The following is a 19,396-nucleotide window of genomic DNA, read 5'->3' as shown; positions in this document are numbered from 1 at the left end:
TGGGAACAATGTGATAAGGTAGATGGGAGGGTATTCCCTCTTTCTCAGCTGTTTCCTCAGGGTCTCTCCTACCTGACAATTTCAGGAGTTGTTTGGTTTTCCCCCCTATGGCGATATTGTGAAAGAAGAAAAGGGAATTCTCCATGCCCCACTGAGGTGGATAAACTCACAAAGTAACTGATGAAGACAGCTCTTCCCTCTGATTCTCACTCCCACCCCACCAGAAAACAACAACCTCCAGAGGTCAGCAGCTTGATGTCTATCAGCAACAATGTTTTCTATTAACGCCTCGCTTTGGCTACTGTACAGTAAGACCTTTGGTCCAGTTTTAGAAAATAAAGAGCTGTTTCTCTTGATTAACACGGGGTGGGGCCTCCCTAGGCAGCCGTGTGAGGAGTCTATATAAGACCCATCTGAGAGAAGCAAAAGCATTCCCCAGCTGTTCTGTGAACTGAAAACTTTCCTCTCTCCTTTGGAAAAATGATTCGGCTAGTCAGTGCTGTGAAGCAGACCTTGCACATGAAATCAGTGTTGAAGAGGCCCAAGAGGACCCTCCTTCCATCTTCTCTTCTTCCCACAGCCCACCAAAGGTGAGTCAGGACCCCGGGAAGAATCTCCTGGACTGCCCCCTCCCCCGCCATCTTGGTGCAGGAAGCCCTGGACTGTGGGATTCCCTGTTGTGTACCAACTAACTGTGTGTGTGTTTTCAGGTAGGTAGGGCACTAGCTTCAGTTTCCCCATCTGCAAAATGAGGGATCTTCCTTAGGGATTGCAAAAAAAAATCAGCTTGTAAAAAATTTCTGTGATTCTAAATCAAGACTATGATATATCTCCATAGAGCAGAGGTTCTTAACCTAAAGTCAGTGAACTTGGTTTTTGAAAAATCTTATTGATAACTATATTTAAATATGATTTAAATATGATAGAGTACTGGCCTGGAGCCAGAAAGTCTTCAAATCCAGTCACAGACACTCACTGTCTTTGTGACCCTGGTCACTTAACCTTGATTGCCTCAGTTTGCTCTTCTGTAAAATGAACTGGAGAAGGAAATGGCAAACCACTCCAGTGTCCTTGCCAAGAAAACCCCATATGGGGTCATGAAGAGTTGTGACTAAAACAAATAAGCAACAAAAACAACCAAATTTCCTGTCCAAGTTCATAGATACTCTTAAACAACAGAACAAAATATTACAATATAATGGGCTGCCTTTGTCATCCTATATATTTTTCTTTTATGACTTTAAAAACATAATTCTGAGAAGGGGTCCATCAGCTTACTAGACAGTCAAAGGAAAGGAACAAAGGACACTGAGAAAGTGAAGAACCCCACTTTTCTCTTTTTTGTTCTATTCACTCTATAAACATAATTGTGTTCTTTGATTAAAGATTTTTTTTTTGCTTTTTGGAGGGCAATTGGGGTTAAGTGACTTGCCCAAGGTCACACAGCTAATTTCTGCGCCAAGTGTCTGAGGCCGCATTTGAACTCAGGTCCTCCTTACTCCAGGGCCAGTGCTCTATTCACTGCACCACCTAGCAGCCCCTCTGATTAAATATTTTAGAAAAAAGCTGTTGGAGAAGAATCAATAATGGCATTTTAAATGACTCTGATTCTTTAATCTTTAACTCCATCTTTAATCTTTTTGGGGGTTTAGGTCATCTGGGGGGATGGGAATGGGCAGTGGCTCATGGTTCTTCTTTCTGTAGAGATGGAATGGTGCCCACACACTGATCCCATATACCTTAAGATAGCAGTACTATCTAAGTAGTAGTATCCAAGATCCCTAAGCTAAGCAAGGATCCCCGAGCCTGCACCAGACATCTATAGGATAGTGCTATATTGTCAGCCCTTGGCACAGGTTGGGTCTCATCAATTGTATGTGTAAGATTATGTCAATGTATCATACTATGTAATGTGTTGTATGTGCATCAATAAATCAGGTCAGCACATGACAGAAAAGGTTATCTACTTCCAGAGAGAGAATTGATGAAGTCAGTGCAGATTTCAAGCACTTTTTTTGTTTTCTTTGTTTCTTTTTGTAATGCAACATGGCTTATATGGAAACGTTTTGCATGACTTCACATGTATAATTGATATCACATAGCCTGCCTTCTCAATGGGTGGAGGAGGAGTAGGAAAGAATGAGAGAATTTGGAACTCAAAAAAAATTTTTTAATGTTAAAAATAAGATTGGGGGGGGCGGCTAGGTAGCGCAGTGAATAGAGCACTAACCCTGGAGTCAGGAGGACCTGAGTTCAAATTTGGCCTCAAACACTTAGCACATACTAGCCATGTGACCTTGGGCAAGTCACTTAACCCTAATTGCCCTGCCCTCTCCCCTCCAAATATATGTATATATAATTTTTTTTTTAAATCAGGTCAGTTATGGGTGTAATCTAAATGGGCTCCCAAAGGCAGAATGGTGTTTGGTAAGAACACTGAACTTAAGCGAGTCAGGAGTGCTGGGTTTCAGTCCCAACTGTGTTGTTGACTATGTAAAGATGGGAAAACCTCCCTGAGCCTCAGTTTCACCATTTGTTAAATTTGAGAAGAGGATAGGGGAATGATCTGTGTACGAACTACCTTAGAGAAATGTTGTGAGAAAAGTGTTTTTATAAATTATGGTGTACCATAGAAATTTGAGTTATAATTATTATTACAGTGAGCCTGGTCAAAGAGGGTGGTGACTACCATTAATGGAAAAAACACAAATCCTGTTTAATGACATAGTAGATGGGGCATTGCCTTGGGGTCAAGAAGAAAGACATGGGTGACCATCAGCAGGTCACTAAGTTTCAGTTTCCTCATCCATAAAATAGGACCAGGGGATCATGGATCTAGAGTTGTTAAGGGGCTTCAGAGACCACCTAGGAGGTGATATGACTGTGCTCAAGGTCACGCTAAGATTGAACTTGAACCCAGGTTCTCTGCCTTTCACAAAGCTATGCTGCTGCTTGCTGCCTGTCTCACAAGGTTGTTATAAGGAACATGAGATAAAATACAAAAAGCACTTTACAAACCTTAAAGCACTTTATAGAGATCAGCTGTTATTATTTACAAAGGACATGTTTGACAGAATGAGATTTTAAATTAGTATATTGGTACAACAGATATGGCCACATGATAGGAGGTTGTCTGTCCTATTAAGTTTCTCTCATTCCTCCCCCCCCCCTTTCCAAGCCTTGTTAAACAGCCTTTTCCTTGAAACTTACAGAATATAAGAATTTGGATACTCCCCACCCTCCACCCTTAGAGTCTCTCCCTACAACCTTGAATTTATCACCAGAGCTCAAAAAAGAGAGTGCATGAGAAAGAATCCAGAGGGACACTGGGTCTCAGGGAGTGAGTTATTAGGAGACATAAGCTGAGCTAAAAAACATATTTTGGCTAACCGTTGGTTCATTGATGAGTGTGTGTGTGTACACACATATATGTAAGTATTTATAAGCAGTTATCCCTTCCATGTGGCAGGGATTAGGGGCACCTCCACAACCTGGAAAATTTGGGTAAATTGTTCGACCCTCCCTTCGTACCACAGAAAAAGTCTAAATTCTTTCTTTTTCTGTTATGGGGTATTTATAGTACCTTATTGTAAAATTTGGGTTAAGGTCATTGGCTCTGTGTCATCTCCTGGCCATCTCCTATCATCTATGGCTTCTGTAAAATTCCCCCAAAAATTACCATTTAATTTTGTTTTTAATAAGCAATTGGGGTTAAGTGACTTACTCAAGGTTACACGGCCAGTTATTTCTGAGTGTGGTGCTAAGTATCTGAGCCTGGATTTGATCCCCAGGTCATCCCAACACTGGAGCCGGTGCTCTTACTCGCTGAGCCACCTGGCTGCCCCTAAGCAATTGGGGTTAAATAACTTGCTCAAGGTTACACAGCCAGGTGTTTCTGGGTGGGTGCTAAGTGTCTGAGCCCGGGATTCGATCTCCAGGTCATCCCGACACTGGGGCCAGTGCTCTTACTCGCTGTGCTACCTGGCTGCCCCGAAAGAATGCATTTTCAAGAAAATAGGAAGAGGAACAGTAAGCAGAACAGTTTGGCCTTTTGGCACAGAGTTTCCTCAGCCCTTTCCCAGGATATTGTCCTCATAAATACAGCATGATCTTTTTTGTTTCTTCTTTATATAGTTGTAGCCATTGTGTATCATGTCCCCCCACCCAGCTTCCCCACCATCCAATGGATTGAAGTTGGGGACAGTCCCAAGTTTTCTGTCCCCAGCTTCCATCCCACCCACAGACACCCTCCCCCCAACTCAGTGTATGTGGCACCATTTGTCAACATGCGCCTTTATTTCCCCAAATAAGCTGACCATAATTAAATGGACCACCCCTCACAAACCAGTGTAGAAGGAGACAAGTTTTATAAAATTTGATCAAGAGGGAGAAGGGCCCCAAGGCTTTTGCTGATGGAATTAAGGGGTTAGGGTTGTGGGATCCAGCCTGAGAAAAGTATAGGGAGCCACAGAGGAAATAGGTATGACCAAGGAGAGGAAGATAAGCCAAGTGTGGAACTCTCCTAGAAAGCTGAATTACACTGGCTGGGATTAACCCAATAAATACGAATCTCACTAAGCAGAGAAGGGGCAACTAGGTGGCGCCATAATGGATAGAATGCCTCAGTTTCCTCATCTGTAAAATGAGCTGAAGAAAGAAATGGCAATCCACTCCAGTACCTCTGCTGAGGTAAGAAAACCCCAAATGGAGTCACAGACAGTCAGACAAAAGTGAAACAACTGAACAGCAAGCAAGAAAAGAGAGAGAAAGGGAAGGTTCAAAGCAGAATCAGCGAAGGTTGTGCTGCCCTGAGCATAGTCGCTGCAAGCACCCCAGCGTCCCCAGGGTGTCTGCCAATACAGGTTCTTGGATCTGCTTTGATAAAGGAAAGCAACTCAAAATGGGTTAACAAGCTTACTTTAATCAGTCAAACATGTATCGTTTACCTAGTTCAGGGGAGAAAGGTCAGCACCCCGAACTTCAGCATACACAGAATTATCAAGTCAGAGAAACAGGTCAAGTAGACAGATTTCCAAACTGTCCAACCATTACATCCATACCCAATCAACATCTGGGTTTCAACATCTGGGCTTCCCAGAATCTATATCAAATCACAGAACACTTCTCAAAGTGAGCCCCAAAACAAAGCTACACATCAGGGCTTATATAGCCTTCTCCTGGTTCAGAGAATGTAACAACCTTATTGACTCACTGGCCAATCAAGAAGTATCTACTGAAAAACAAGCCTCCCACCCTAGGTTCCAGGTGCACTTTAGCCTAGGGGCAGGGAAGATCTTTAAATTTGCATTTCCATTACAGCATATCATCCCTCTGCCCAAACAAAAATCTGCAGTGGTTCCATATTACATATCAAATAACATTTAAAGTTCTTAAATTAGAATTAGAGAATTTTTCTATCATCTGACTCCAATTTACCTTTGATAGATTAATCCCATACTTCTCTAGGAAATGAAGTAGCATAGAGTGCAGGGCCTGGAATCAGACCTGAGTTTGAATGCTGCCTCAGACACTTACTAACTGTGTGACCCTGGGCAAGTCACTTAACCTCTGTTTGCCTCAGTTTCCTCATCTGTAAAATGGGGGTAGTGACAGCACGTACTTCTCAGGGTTGTTGTGAGGTTTAAATGAGATAATATTTTTAAATGCTTAGCACAGTGCCTGGAGCACAGAAGACACTTAAGGATTGTTTTCTTCTTCCTACACTATTTCACATAGTTTATCTTCCAATCAGTCCAGATCACTGTCTGTTCTTTCTCGTTCTGCATTCCACACAATTGTCAACACCCATTCCTTTTGCCTAGAGTGGACGTCCCACCCCCATCCCCAACTAGCAAAATCCCTTCCTTTGTCATGACCCAATTCAGGTTCCATCTTCTCCATGAAGCCCTCCTTTTGCACCATTCCCCACTGCTTCCCCTTAGTTGAGATACGTTACCTAGATTTCTCTTTTGTACTTTATCATAAAATCATAGGAATTTATAGGTTAAAGGTCATAGCTGTAATTAGTCAGATTGTTTTTGTCATTTGGTCGTGTCCAACTCTCTGTGGGTTTTCCTGGAGAAGATACAGGAGGCCAAATTTGAACTTGGGTCATCCTGATTCCAGGGCTGGTATTCTATGCACTCTACCACCTTGCTCCCTAATTAGTCAGATACTTGCTATTTAAGCTCATTCTGGATATGTAAAGGCTAAACTCAGCTGTTTCTGTGCTTGTCAGCACCCATCTAAATTTTAATGCCCTGAAGCACAGTACCAGTCCACATGCCCTAGTTATACCATTTTTTACAGACCATATATTACAGTCATCTCATTTTATTTATCAGTCTACCTGGTAACAGATTTATCTGGGTACATTCCTTCTTCCTCCCATTAGATTTGAGAAACAAAGATGGACAAAAACCAAATATCCCAATAACTTTACCTCCCTGTAGGGCAACTAGGTGGCACATTGGATAGAATGCTGGACCTGGAGCCAGAAGACCTGAATTCAAATGTGGCCTCAAACACTAATTAGTTGTGTGACCCTGGGCTGCCTCAATTTGCTCAACTGTAAAATGGGGATAATAATAGCACTTACCTCCCAGGGTTGTGGATTAAAATGAGATAATATTTGTGAAGCACTTAGCACAGTGTCTGGCACACAGTGAGAGAGATGTAAATGCTTATTTCCTCACGTTCCACCCTCCACCACATTCCCACTCCCTCTCCAGGAAGAACATTGTAAAATTTAATAAAATGAATACAAATGCTCTCTTTTCTTGACTTTTTGAAATAAGCTTGATGAATAAAAGGCATTATAACTGTTATCTCTGTTACAGATTTTTCACAGCCTCTGCTGTTCCCCTGGCAAAAACGGATACTTGGCCAAAAGATGTGGGCATCCTTGCCCTGGAGGTCTACTTCCCTGCTCAGTGTGTGGACCAGACTGAGCTGGAGAAGTATAACAATGTGGAAGCTGGCAAATACACCGTGGGCTTAGGGCAGACCCAAATGGGCTTCTGCTCTGTTCAAGAGGACATTAACTCCCTTTGTTTGACGGTGGTGCAACGGCTGATGGAGCGCACCAAGCTCCCTTGGGACAACGTGGGGCGGTTGGAGGTGGGCACAGAGACTATCATTGATAAGTCCAAGGCCGTCAAAACAGTGCTTATGGAACTCTTCCAGGAGTCAGGGAACACAGACATAGAGGGCATTGATACTACCAATGCCTGCTACGGAGGCACTGCGTCCCTCTTCAACGCTGCCAACTGGGTGGAGTCTAGCTCCTGGGACGGTATGTGCTGATAGCCATCCTGGATCTGTTACTTACTACCTGTGTGCTCTCAAGAGAGTCTCTTTCTCTGTTTCAGAATAAATTTCCTCATCTATAAAATAAGGGAGTTGAACTAAACAATCTGTGAAGTTAACCAGTAGGATCCCACCTTGTTAATGGCCACAAATGAAGAGGAAAGGAGAGGGGGGGAGGGAAGAAAAAGAAGGAGGACAAGGAAGAGAAGAACAAGGAAAAAAGAAAGAAGAGGAAGGAAAAAAGGAAGGAAGGAAGGGAGGGAGGGAAAGAGGGAAGGAGGGGGAGAGAGAAAAAGAGGGAGAGAAAAAGAAAGAAAGAAAGAAAGAAAGAAAGAAAGAAAGAAAGAAAGAAAGAAAGAAAGAAAGAAAGAAAGAAAGAAAGAAAGAAAGAAAGGAAGGAAGGAAGGAAAAGGAAGAAAGAAGGAACATGAAAAAAGGAAGAACAGATTCCCTCACCATAATCATCAATATTTAATATGACAGCATAGGGTTTTCATGGTGAGGACATTCCCTCTACCAGAGCAGATCAACACAATCCCATAAATGTGTATAAGCACCTACTGTGTGCCAGGCATAGCTTTAGAGATACAAACACAAAAATGAAAAGAGGTACCTGCCCTCAGTGAGCTTACATTCTACTGGAATGGCAACTCTTCTGCCATTTATAGTCTTAGAGAGTTTCCTGGGGCATTAAGAAGTTAGACAACTGATTTCTCTAAGATCACATAATTAACGTGCATCAAAGCTGGGCCTTGAATTCAGGAAGGCCCTCTATCCCTCTCCAATGCCAGGCTTCTTCACTATCAGTAGTCTTAAGTTCTAATATTAATTCACATTTCTATGTGAGCTACATTTCTATGTGCTTTTATGTTAGCGGTTTTTTCATATGTTAGTTTAAGGTTTACAAATAGCAGACATTAACCTTCACACTTGGTATCTCCAGAGATCTTCATCACAGCCCTGTGAGATAAACACTCTAAGTATCATATGTGAAGAGACAGAGATCCAGAGGAGTTCACAGAAAAATAGATTTAATGCTGTAAGGTCCCTTATTTAAACCCCATATTTTACAGATGAGGGAACTGAGAGGCCCAAGAAGACTAAGTCAAGTGTCTTGCCCCAGGTCCCAAAGGTATCATGGCAGGATGTGAACTCAGGACCTCCAACAGTACTATTTCCACTTTATCTACACTGACTTTCAAGTAAACTTGCCCAAGGGGGCAACTCTCTTAAATGTATTTAACAAAGGGGTAGCTAGATGGTTCGGTGAATAGAGCACAGGCCCTGAAGTCAGGAGAAACTGAGTTCAAATTCGGCCTCAGACACTTGACACTTAGTAGCTGTGTGACCTTGGGCAAGTCACTTAACCCCAATTGCCCTGCCTTCCCTCCTCGGAAAAAAAGAGGTTTTTAACAAGCTCTGTCTATGCCAGGAGTGGTGAACCTGTGGCTTTGTTCTGTGAAGTTTGGATTCAGTCAAAGCATTGCACTTGACCTAGAGGGCCACATGTGGCCCCCACTGGTCTATGCAACAGATAGGTTGATAATGATTTAAGAGGAACACCTGAAGCTGAAGAAAGGGGGAAGGGTCATAGGGAGAGGGGAAGAAGGAAAGGGAAACTGAAAGAAAAATAGTAAGAAGATGGCCAGGAACCTACAGAACTTACCTCTATTCTCAGTCACACACCCTCCCTAAGCTCATCCACTGAAGCATTGTACAATGAGGGTTAAAGGAAAGGAACAGGCATTTATTAAGCACTTACTATGGACCAGGCACTTGTGTCAAGTGTTTGGTAAACACTGACCTCAATGAACAAAAACAATCTTATATACATATTAAGGGACAAGGTGGTATAAACTTAATTGCATTCTGGGCTACCTTGGAGTAAGAAGTAAGTAAACATTGACTCATATGGGCAGTGCCACACTGGTGGTGGTCCTTCCTTCTCTAAGAGGGCAGATGACATCAGGAGGGTGATGTCTTGATTTGCATGTGAATTGGATTTAAGTGAGGCAGGGCTGTGCAAAGCCATCAGCCTCACTGTCTCCTCCAGGAATTGGAGTCCAATGACAAGATGTAAATCAACAACTGGCAGTGGGCTAATCTGAATTCTTGAAAAGGGGTTTCTCAGGATTTAATTCCCTTTTAGCCATTTTTTTCTCCATTGTGTACCTCCCAAACAGAAGGTCATTTTCCTCGATAGAGAAAATCAAAGCAAAAGATAAACAGTTCTATGTTTTGTCTATAACATTGTCCGGCTAATAATACTGTAGAATATCATAAATACCATGAGCTAGTAATGGCCAGTCTGAAAATATCAAGTTGTTCAAAGATTATGATGCTATTCAAAAAAAATTAAATGATTTCTAATAAAACTCAAACCCAGAAAAAAAATGATAAGCAGTTTTGCTTTCTGTTAGCATTGTTCCTTTTACCCAGAGTCACCTTCTTGTCATGATTAAGCATCAGAACAGGATGGCAGCTCAGACACATTATAATCACAAATAAATGATATTTGACTCCGCTTTTAAAATCTTATAAGTAAAGTATCTTCTTACAAGAACAGTAAGAATATAACTAATATTTATGTACTTTATCTCTGTGATGTCATTTTATCCTCATAATAGCTCTAGGAGGTAGGTGCTCTTTTTATCCAGTTGAAGAAACTATGGTAGACAGAGGTTAAGTGACTTGCCCAGGGTCACACCGCTAGTAAGTATCTGAGGTCACATTTGAACTAAGGTCTTCCTGACTCCCAGTCCAGGACTCTATCTACTGTGCCACCAAGTTGTTCCAAAATGATGAGCTAGATGTTATGACTCAGAGAGAGAGTTCTAGATGGTAACATGGTCCTTCTCAGAGGCCTCCAAAGTTTATATCTATTTTTTTTATCTCCCTTTACAGGTCGCTATGCTCTGGTGGTGTGTGGTGACATTGCTGTCTACGCCAGTGGGAATGCTCGATCTACGGGTGGGGCAGGGGCTGTGGCCATGCTGGTTGGGCCCAATTCTCCTCTGGTCCTAGAACGAGGTGAGTAAATAAACAGTGTATGGGGGCAGGGGATGGGAGAAGGTAAACAAGGGCACTTCTCTAACTTAGAGATGACCGTGTCATTTATCCATGAGATTGCCTAAAGAGGCAAGCAGAGAAAAAAAAGAGATGAGGGCTAATGAAACTGGATCCTGGCTCACAGGACCTGAGATTTAGAAGGGGGTAGAGGTAGGACCTTAAGCCCAGCTCCTTCCTTTTTACATGTGAGGAAAGTGAGGCTGAGAGAGGTTCAGGGACTTGTATTTTGAATCCAGCTTCTCTGATTCCAAGTCCAATAGTGTGATGAAGGAAAATGAAATAGGAATTGAATGGAATACATACTTTCCATTGAATGGAATCATGCCTGGGGAACTGAATGGTTAAAATCAGAGGGAAATAATTCTCCAATCATATAGTGAACTTTCTTTTTTTTTTTACCTTTTTTTTTTTTGGAGGGCAATTGGGGTTAAGTGACTTGCCCAAGGTCACAGAGCTAAGTAAGTGTGTCAAGTATCTGAGACCAGATTTGAACTCAGGTCCTCCTGACTTCAGGGCCGGTGCTCTATTCACTGAGCCACTTAGCCACCCCTGAACTTTCTTTTCAAGATTTGCACCTCTTATCTGAGACCTCACTGAGAGACTAGGAGGAGCCCTTATGAATAGAATTTACATAATGATGTAAGAGAAGAATTTATCCAGTCCCCTTAGAACAGGAGGGATGACTGAGTGAGCATGAGTCTTATGGGTAGATATAGCAGCCAATATAGGCTTCCTATCTGAATCCTTACATCCTTTCTCTCCATCTCTGCCCTATGGTTCCATTATACCGTCATGTCTCTGACTTCCTTCCAATGAACCTTTCTAGGACTTAGAGGAACCCATATGGAGAATGTGTATGACTTCTATAAACCTGACCTGGCCTCTGAGTACCCTGTGGTGGATGGGAAGTTCTCCATCCAGTGCTACTTACGAGCCTTAGATCGATGCTATGCATTTTATCGAAAAAAAATTCAGAATCAGTGGAAACAAGGTATGGGACTTGGGGGGCAAATAATACAGGATATATTTTAAAAGATATAAAAAATTTCTCCTTAAATGACAGGTATTCTCTTTTACAGAATCACAGTGTCCCAGTATTGAGAGGAACCTCAGTCATCTAATCCAACCCATACATAAGTCCAATTTATAACACCATGTCCCTAAGTCTTCTCTTCTCCAGGATAAACAACCCCTGGTTCTTTCAAGTTCCCATACCCATGAGAGTGTCACAAGATGTCTTTGGCAGTGATGCAATCAGAGACTAGATTACTTTCCATTATATCATAAAAAGTTCCACTTCTAATATCAGCCTCTATTAGTGAGGTCCCTTGCTTTTCTGTGTTCTTGGGATCTGGGGCAAATCTATAATAGACTGATTCCTATACTTAACCTACGAACAACATCAGGGACTTTGGAAGGTAGTAGTTATCTCAGAATAGACAGTTTGCTCAGTTAGCACACTAGTAAATATCCTCAAAACACCTTTGATGGGAGTTACTGTTGTCTCTGAATACTGAGGATTGGGATGGGGTGGCAAAATATTTTATACAAGTTAGGAGAAAAAGAAATTTTTAAGCCTATTATACTTGTAACAAGCAAATTTACAAAGCTATACATTGTGATGCTTCTAAAAACAATTAACTAAAGATTCAAACAAAAGTATTAGAATAAATCATATTTAACACAAAAGTTTCTTCTACTTAGGAAAGGAGTCCCTCAAAATGGTGAACTTGAAGTTATAGTAGACAGTAAATAATAACAATAACAACAGCTAATAATACTGGTTTGGTTATTTAGCTTCATTTCTAAAGGTGGAAATTTATGTACTGGAAGCAACTCAAACCATGACATGGGTCACAAGAAGGCATCAGTTAATTTAAAAAAAAAATCTAACCAGGACAACATTCTAGCCAAAATGGCCTACTAGCTATTTCCTGAACTAAATATGACCTCTCTCCTCTCTGGGCTTTTGCACAGGCTGTCCCCCATGCCTGGAATGCACTCCCTCCTCACCTCTACTTCTTTCAAAGCTCAGTTTATGTGTCACCTCCTACAAAAAGCCTTTCCTGATCTGTGCCCTTGCCCTGGTCATTCTAGTTCTCTCCATCATTTTATCTCCTGGCTCCACCTTTGATTCTCTGGATGCCTCTAACACCTTGTCACTAGCTTTCTCACCAGCTTCTACAGCATCTTCCTCTGATTGATGAGTTCCTGCTTGGAGCCACCATTGTAGGGAATGGCCAGGTCACCCACGCCCACTTCTCTCCTGGCTCTAGTTTTGACTCTGCAGACTCTGCAGAACTTGCTCCTGCATGGGTACTGGGTACTATCTCCCTCCATACTCTCAACCACCACTTTCCAGCTCCTTTTCATGCATTATCTTCCCCCATTCAGATGTAAACTCCTTCAGGGAAGAAATAGTCTTCTTTGCTTATGTTCTGAGCTCTTAGAGCAGACCTTGGTACATAACAAATATTTCATCTATCTATTTTGCAAAACAGAACTGAAATAGCTCAAAATAAAGGTGAAATGCACAAATTCAGAGAATCCACCCCAAATGTTCGCATGGACTATTTGTGCCTGACCTGTGGTAGAACATTCCAAGGTTGTATTGGTCTGATCAGCCACAGTTGGACACACTGTAACTTGAGTCTAGCAGAGTGATGTCATTTTGGACTTCAAGGACAAAGGACAACAATCAACCAATTTATCCAATTAATAACCATTTATTAAGCACCTACAATGTATCTAGCACTTTGTTAGGTGCTAGGCATACAAAGACAAAAACAGAATGTTCCCTGACCTCAAGGAGTTTGCATTCCATCTGGAGTAAACAAAATGTACAAATAAATATAAATTATCTGAGAAATAAATGGAAAGTCTTTTTACACATTGTATCCTTCCCTAACCCTAATCCTCAGGTAACATAGAAGCTTCTTGAGGGCAAGAGTTGCTTCATTTTTGTCTTTGTATATCTAGTGCCTTTTAGGGAGTAGGTACTTAGGAAAAATGTATTGAATAGAATTGAATGTTACTTTCTTCTCCCTCAACATTCACTCAACAATATCATGCATTAATTGCCTACACAGTGCTCCTCAGACATCCAATAGTACTTTGTACTTCTTGATACATAGTTTACTTTGTATTATACTTACTCATATGCAGCTCTTTTCTTCCTACAAAACTAAATCCTGGAAGCCAAGAACCATGAGTTGTTGATCATTGTATCCCTCATAGCTTTAGCACATAGTAGGTGCTTGCACAGGTGATTAGTAGACTCAAGTAACTAATTCCTTATATTTTCTTCTCTACCAGATGGCATTGAGCGACCTTTCACCCTAGATGATTTCCAGTTCATGATTTTCCATACGCCTTTCTGCAAGCTAGTCCAGAAGGCCATGGCACGCCTGATGTTCAATGACTTCCTGTCAGCCAACACAGATGTTCAGAGTAGCCGCTACAAGGGTCTAGAGGCCTTCAGGTAAACTCTCACTAATGAGAAATCCGTTGACCTGGGAGAGAGCAGGGATAAGGGGTAGGAATCCTCATCTCCACAGGGACACCTGTTCCACTTGGGAACTAAAAATGGAAAGGCTGGTAAGTGACCAATGTCTACCTAAGGTGCAATCTCTGCATCGGTCACCAGGTGGCACTCTCAGCTACACTCATGCAGAATCCTGGCCAGACCACAGATTCCAGACTGTCAGTCCTTCACCTGTGAGTCCAGAATGGACTGGGTTCCCCTTGGCTTCCATGCTCTTTCCTGGTCCAGTATCAATCTGATTCATTTAATCAAAAGTCAAAAAAGTGAAGATTATAATAATTTATTCCATAACTTTTTCATACTAACTCTGTCCCCATCACATTAAGATGCTCATCTCCTTCCCAACATTAAAATCACTGAATAAAGTCACTCTCGTAAAAGCATGAAATTTCCATTGCCCAGTGGTGGCAGACCTTAACCCCTGTTAAGGTAGGAGTTTGGAAGTGTAGAATCATAGACTTGGAAACAGAAGGAACCTTTGAAGTCATTTTATAGTTGAGGAAACTAAGCGGTTAAATGACTTGACCAAGGTCCCAAAGTGGCAGATGGAACTCAGGGCCTCTGATTCCAAATACAGTACAGCTGGCCAATTGTCAGGAAGACCCAAGTTCAAATCCACCCTCAATTACTTACTAGCTGTGTGACCTTGGGCAAGCCACTTAACTTCTGTCTGCCTCAGTTTCCTCATCTGTAAAAGGGAAATAATCATAGTCCCCACCTTGCAAGGGTTGTTATAAGGATCAAATGGGATAATATATAGTATAATACTATATAATGTAATGTAATGTAATGTAACGTAACAATATAATATATATAAATATATAACATAATATAACTTTGCAGTGTTATTGTTATTATCTTGTGAGTCTATAGGTTCCCATCCTTTTGGTACCTTTGGAAGAGAATAATGCAGAAATATGAAAAGGAAAGAAGCCGCAGATGAAAATAAAATATAAATAAATAAATAAATAAGCTGTTTTCAACAAGACTTTGAAACACATGAAAAGGAGTTTCTCTGAGCAGGGCTACCAACCATCCTCATCAAGAAAAGTTGAAAACCCTTTTTCAGGAAGATCCTGATGAGAATAAGGACAGAGAGAGGGGAAATGTGGCTCATGTTGTAGACAGAGATCCAGAGCTGTCCTGGTCCCCATGCCCACTTCCATGCTGCCCACATTTCTGTTTCCATTGAGGGGCTGAGGTGTTATAATCCAGTTCTCCCATCTTCATACACTTAAAGCAGGGATGCCTTTCCTTTTTGGTGGATGGCCCCAAAGCATTACAAAGAGAAGCATAAGCACAAAGAACCTTCACACTGCTAAGAGGATCTTGCACTTTTGGAAGGGAGTATCTGCTTAAAGTTTCAGAAACGTTCTTCAAATTGCTTCCCTAGACCTCTCTGTGGCATGTAGGCAGTATAAGGAATAGAAGAAGAATGAAGAAGACATGAGTTCAAACCTACCAGCTGTGTGACCCTGGGCAAATCACTTAACCCCTTTCTGCCTCAGTTCCCTCATCTGTAAAATGAAAACAATCATAGCACCTACCTCCCTGGGTTGTCATGAGAATAAAATGAGATATTTGTAAATTGTTTTACAAGTCTTAAAGTATTAGATCAGCGATAGCCATCATCATTATAATTACTATTAAAACTCTCTCTCCTTGCCCAAACCCTACCAACTGTTACAAATTTGTTTCCTCACTCATCTCACAGGGATTTGAAGCTGGAAGATACCTACTTCAACAAGGAGGTAGAGAAAGCTTTTCAAAAAGCCTCTCTAGATATATTCAACCAGAAAACCAAATCCTCACTCTACCTCTCCACTCTAAATGGGAACATGTACACCTCTTCCCTGTATGGGTGCCTGGCCTCCCTCCTCTCCAAGTGAGTATTTTTTTTTCTAAGAAAACAAGTTCCTTCCACAACTGCTATTGCCCTGGTCAAGTTCTGTCTCTAGCCTTTGAAAGGATTCCCAGAGAGTATATCCTGAATTGTCTTTCAAGACTATTCTCTTAAAAAAATATGATTGATGGGTGTGCATATCCCTAAGCAGACTGTAAGCTCTCTGAGGGTAGAAGCTATATCATTTATCTTCTTGTGTTGCCTAGCACAGTGCCTGATAAATATCTATTGGTTTTTAACTGGAAAACAGGAGGAGGGATTACTGAATTTAATTAATATTCATGTATGAGAAACACTAAGGAAGTAATATAGACATTGTTCATAAAAAGAATAGCTCACATAACTCTAGCATTTATCAATAAACAAACTTTTATTAAGTCCCTACTATGTACCATGTGCTGTGCTAGGCACTGAGTATACAAAGACAAAAGTAAAATAGACTCTTTCCTCAAGAACCTTGTATTCTATGAGGGAAGACAACAGGTGTATATGTACACGTGGATGTATGCACATGTATACATGTGGGTGTGTGTGCACATAAAAATGGATGCAAAGTGATTTGAGGACTTTCATTGTTGGGGAGATCAGGAAAGATTTCACATAGAAGGTAGCACTTGTCTTAGAGAGTACAAGGAATTCTAAGAGACAGAAAGGATGCAGAACATTGCAAGCACAGAATGTCAGCAAAGATGGTGTCAGAAGTATTTCTCACTGTCTAGACACCTTCTGCTCAAAGTATTCCTAAAATGTTTCATTTTAACAGTGGTTTCCATACTTGTCCTTCCTTCTTGAGTGTCTTCCTTCCTGTCCTTCTGTTCATGAATATTTAGCGAGCATCTACTATGTGTATATATGTCAAGATGGGCTGTAAAGATGAATAACAGTCAATCTTCCCTTTTCAGCTTCCAATCTAGAGAGGTATAAAAGAGAACTATGAAATGACAAATACAAACCAAATACTGTCATAGTCCAGAACTGAGGGAGATCACCTTTGTCTGGTGTTGGGCCTCTTCAAGGAAGAGATGTCATTTGAATTGAGCCTTGCAGAATGCTTAGGCAGCTAAGTGGCACAGTGAATAGAGTGCCAGGCCTGGAATCAAGAACACCTGAGTTCAAATCTGGCTTCAGACACTTACTAGCTGTGTGACCCTGGGCAAGCCACTTAACCCTATTTACCTCAGTTCTTCATCTACAAAATGGACTGGAGAAGGAAATGACAAATCACTCCAGGATTTTTTCCAAGAAAACCCCAAATGGGGTCATGAAAAGTCAGACATGACAATGACTGAACAACACCACCAACTTGTAGGATGCTTAGGATTTTAGACAGAGAGATATGGGAGGGAAGTGAAATTCCAAGCAAGCAATAAAGCATGTTCAGTTTAACCAGAGGAACATAGGATATGATCATTTCAATTCCACAAAACATGTATTAAGTTCCTGTTAAATACAAAGCAGGCTCACAAAGACAAAAGTAAAGACAGTCTCTTCCATCAAGAAGCTTACAGACTAGGAGGTGGGCAGATATAACATGGCCACAGATAAGTAAATACAGGACTCTTTTGAGGAAGAAGAGAGTTCTTACTCCAGGGTGATCAGAAAATTCTACCTACTGAAGGTGGTATGTATGAGATCAGCCTTTTAAAGTCCCAGATGAGAAGAGAGTACATTCATACTCCACAGGGAGTGACAGAGCCCATGGAAAGGACAAAAGCTGAGAGGCAGGAGGACTACCAGGTCCAGGGATTAACAAGTAAACAAGTTTGGCTTAAACACGGAATATATTGATGAAGAATAATGCAGGATATGTATAATTGATATCATGTAGCTTGCCTTCTCAGTGGGTGTGGGAGGAACTGGGAGGGGAGGAAAGGATTTGAAACTCAAAGTGTAAAAATAAAAGAATATTTAAAATAAGTAAATAATAAATTGAAATGTTAAGGGGGGCAGGGGGAGAATAATGTAAAATAGCCTCAAAAGTAAAGTGGAGCAAGATTGTGAATGGTTTTAAGTTCCAAGCTGAGGAATTTGTATCAGAAGCAATAGGAAACTCATTTTGAATGGGAGAATGACATGTGATAGAGGTTCATGACAAAAAAAATGTTAAAAACCCCTGCCTTGACCTTGAGAGAGACTTTATTTTGTCTTTGTGCCTCTAATTTTAATGCTCTGCCAGTGCCTCTATTAACCAAGGCCATAATTCATTTGCTGCTCTCCTTAACATTGTCTGATGCTGGGGTGGCAAGGTAGCACAGCGAGTAAGAGCACCGGCCCCAGAGTCGGGATGACCTGGGATCAAATCTGAGCTCAAACACTTAGCACTCACCCACAAACACCTGGCCGTGTAACCTTGAGCAAGTTACTTAACCCCAATTGCTTAGGGGTGGCCAGGTGGCGCAGTAAGAACACTGGCCCCAGAGTTAGGATGACCTGGGATCGAATCTGGGCTCAGATACTTACCACCACACCCAGAAAAAACTAGCCATGTAACCTTGAGCAAGTTACTTAACCCCGATTGCTTTAAAAAAAAAAAAAAACATTGTCTGCTGCCTGGGTTTGTCTCCAGGATTTCTTGGACAACCCCAATGTATGCAAAGCCTCCTGAAATCATATTCAATTAATTAGAAAGGGCAAATGTGGTTGAGTTTGGGCAGAGCATTGAGGGACCATGGGGTTAAATGTCAGTGCTTTGCCTGAGGATCACTTCTGTTTCATGGCAGGAACACTCCCCAGCAGTTGGCTGGGACCAGGATCGGTGCCTTCTCTTATGGCTCTGGCTTGGCAGCAAGTTTATTTTCAATTCAAGTCTCCCAGGATGCTAGTCCAGGTAAGTCTCACTTTTCCATCAAGGCATATCCTGGCGAGACATAGTTTTTAATAAAAATAATAGCTCTTGTGTTTTTAGCATTTTAATGTTGGCAAAGCACTTTCCCCATAAGTATTATTATCTCAAAATAGGATAGAATGATAGATGAAGGAACTTAATGTCAGAGAAATGAGATATTTTGCCATGTGCTGGTCCCTAGTTCCCTACTTATCACTAAGCTCACATACTATTGAGCAGTTGCTATGTGATGGATGCTGTGAGGAATCCATATTATTTAACTTCATTTAGGAAAGTATCATGATGTTCTAGAGACAGGGCCAGCCTAGGAATCAGGAAGACTTGGGGCCAAGTGCTGCTGCCTCTGATACCTACTGGCTATGTGACCATAAACAAATGACTCTTAACCATCTGATGCCCCAGGACACTCTTAAACTAGAAATTAGAAAGGAGTTACCAATCTGCATAGATGGAGGGATTTTTTTTCCCAAAATGAAATCAATCACAAGTCCAAACAAAACAAATAGTACTTTTTTATAGACTTGCTTTTTGGGTTTACAAAACACTTTCACATACACTAACTGTTTCATCTGGCTCTTACAACAATCAATTAACAAGTCTTTCTTAAGGGAATACTACAATAAGCCAGACACTGTTGAAATTCCTGCCCTTAAGGAGAGATAACCAAGGAAGATGCCATGTACATATGTGTATGGATAGATAGGTAGATGGATGGATGGGTGGGTGG

General features: G+C 41.3%; 1 protein-coding gene across 1 annotated transcript in view; it reads left to right on the top strand.

Annotated features, from left to right (window-relative positions):
* Positions 1–19,396, top strand: part of HMGCS2 (3-hydroxy-3-methylglutaryl-CoA synthase 2) — a 25,633-nt gene continuing 6,237 nt past the window's right edge. The window contains exons 1-7 of the mRNA XM_069090212.1: positions 1–590; positions 6,840–7,294; positions 10,213–10,338; positions 11,204–11,368; positions 13,693–13,858; positions 15,636–15,806; positions 18,545–18,651. Of these exons, the coding sequence (XP_068946313.1) occupies positions 481–590; positions 6,840–7,294; positions 10,213–10,338; positions 11,204–11,368; positions 13,693–13,858; positions 15,636–15,806; positions 18,545–18,651 (1,300 nt within the window). The 5' untranslated portion in view covers positions 1–480. The remainder of the gene's footprint in view (positions 591–6,839; positions 7,295–10,212; positions 10,339–11,203; positions 11,369–13,692; positions 13,859–15,635; positions 15,807–18,544; positions 18,652–19,396) is intronic.

The sequence above is a fragment of the Petaurus breviceps genome, unplaced genomic scaffold (genome assembly GCF_028583685.1).
Source record: "Petaurus breviceps papuanus isolate PSGF00001 unplaced genomic scaffold, PetGlider_PUasm1.0 186, whole genome shotgun sequence".
Classification (NCBI taxonomy): Eukaryota; Metazoa; Chordata; class Mammalia; order Diprotodontia; family Petauridae; genus Petaurus; species Petaurus breviceps.
The sequence above is the reverse complement of the archived record's forward strand: the minus strand, read 5'-3'. Positions and strand labels throughout refer to the sequence as shown.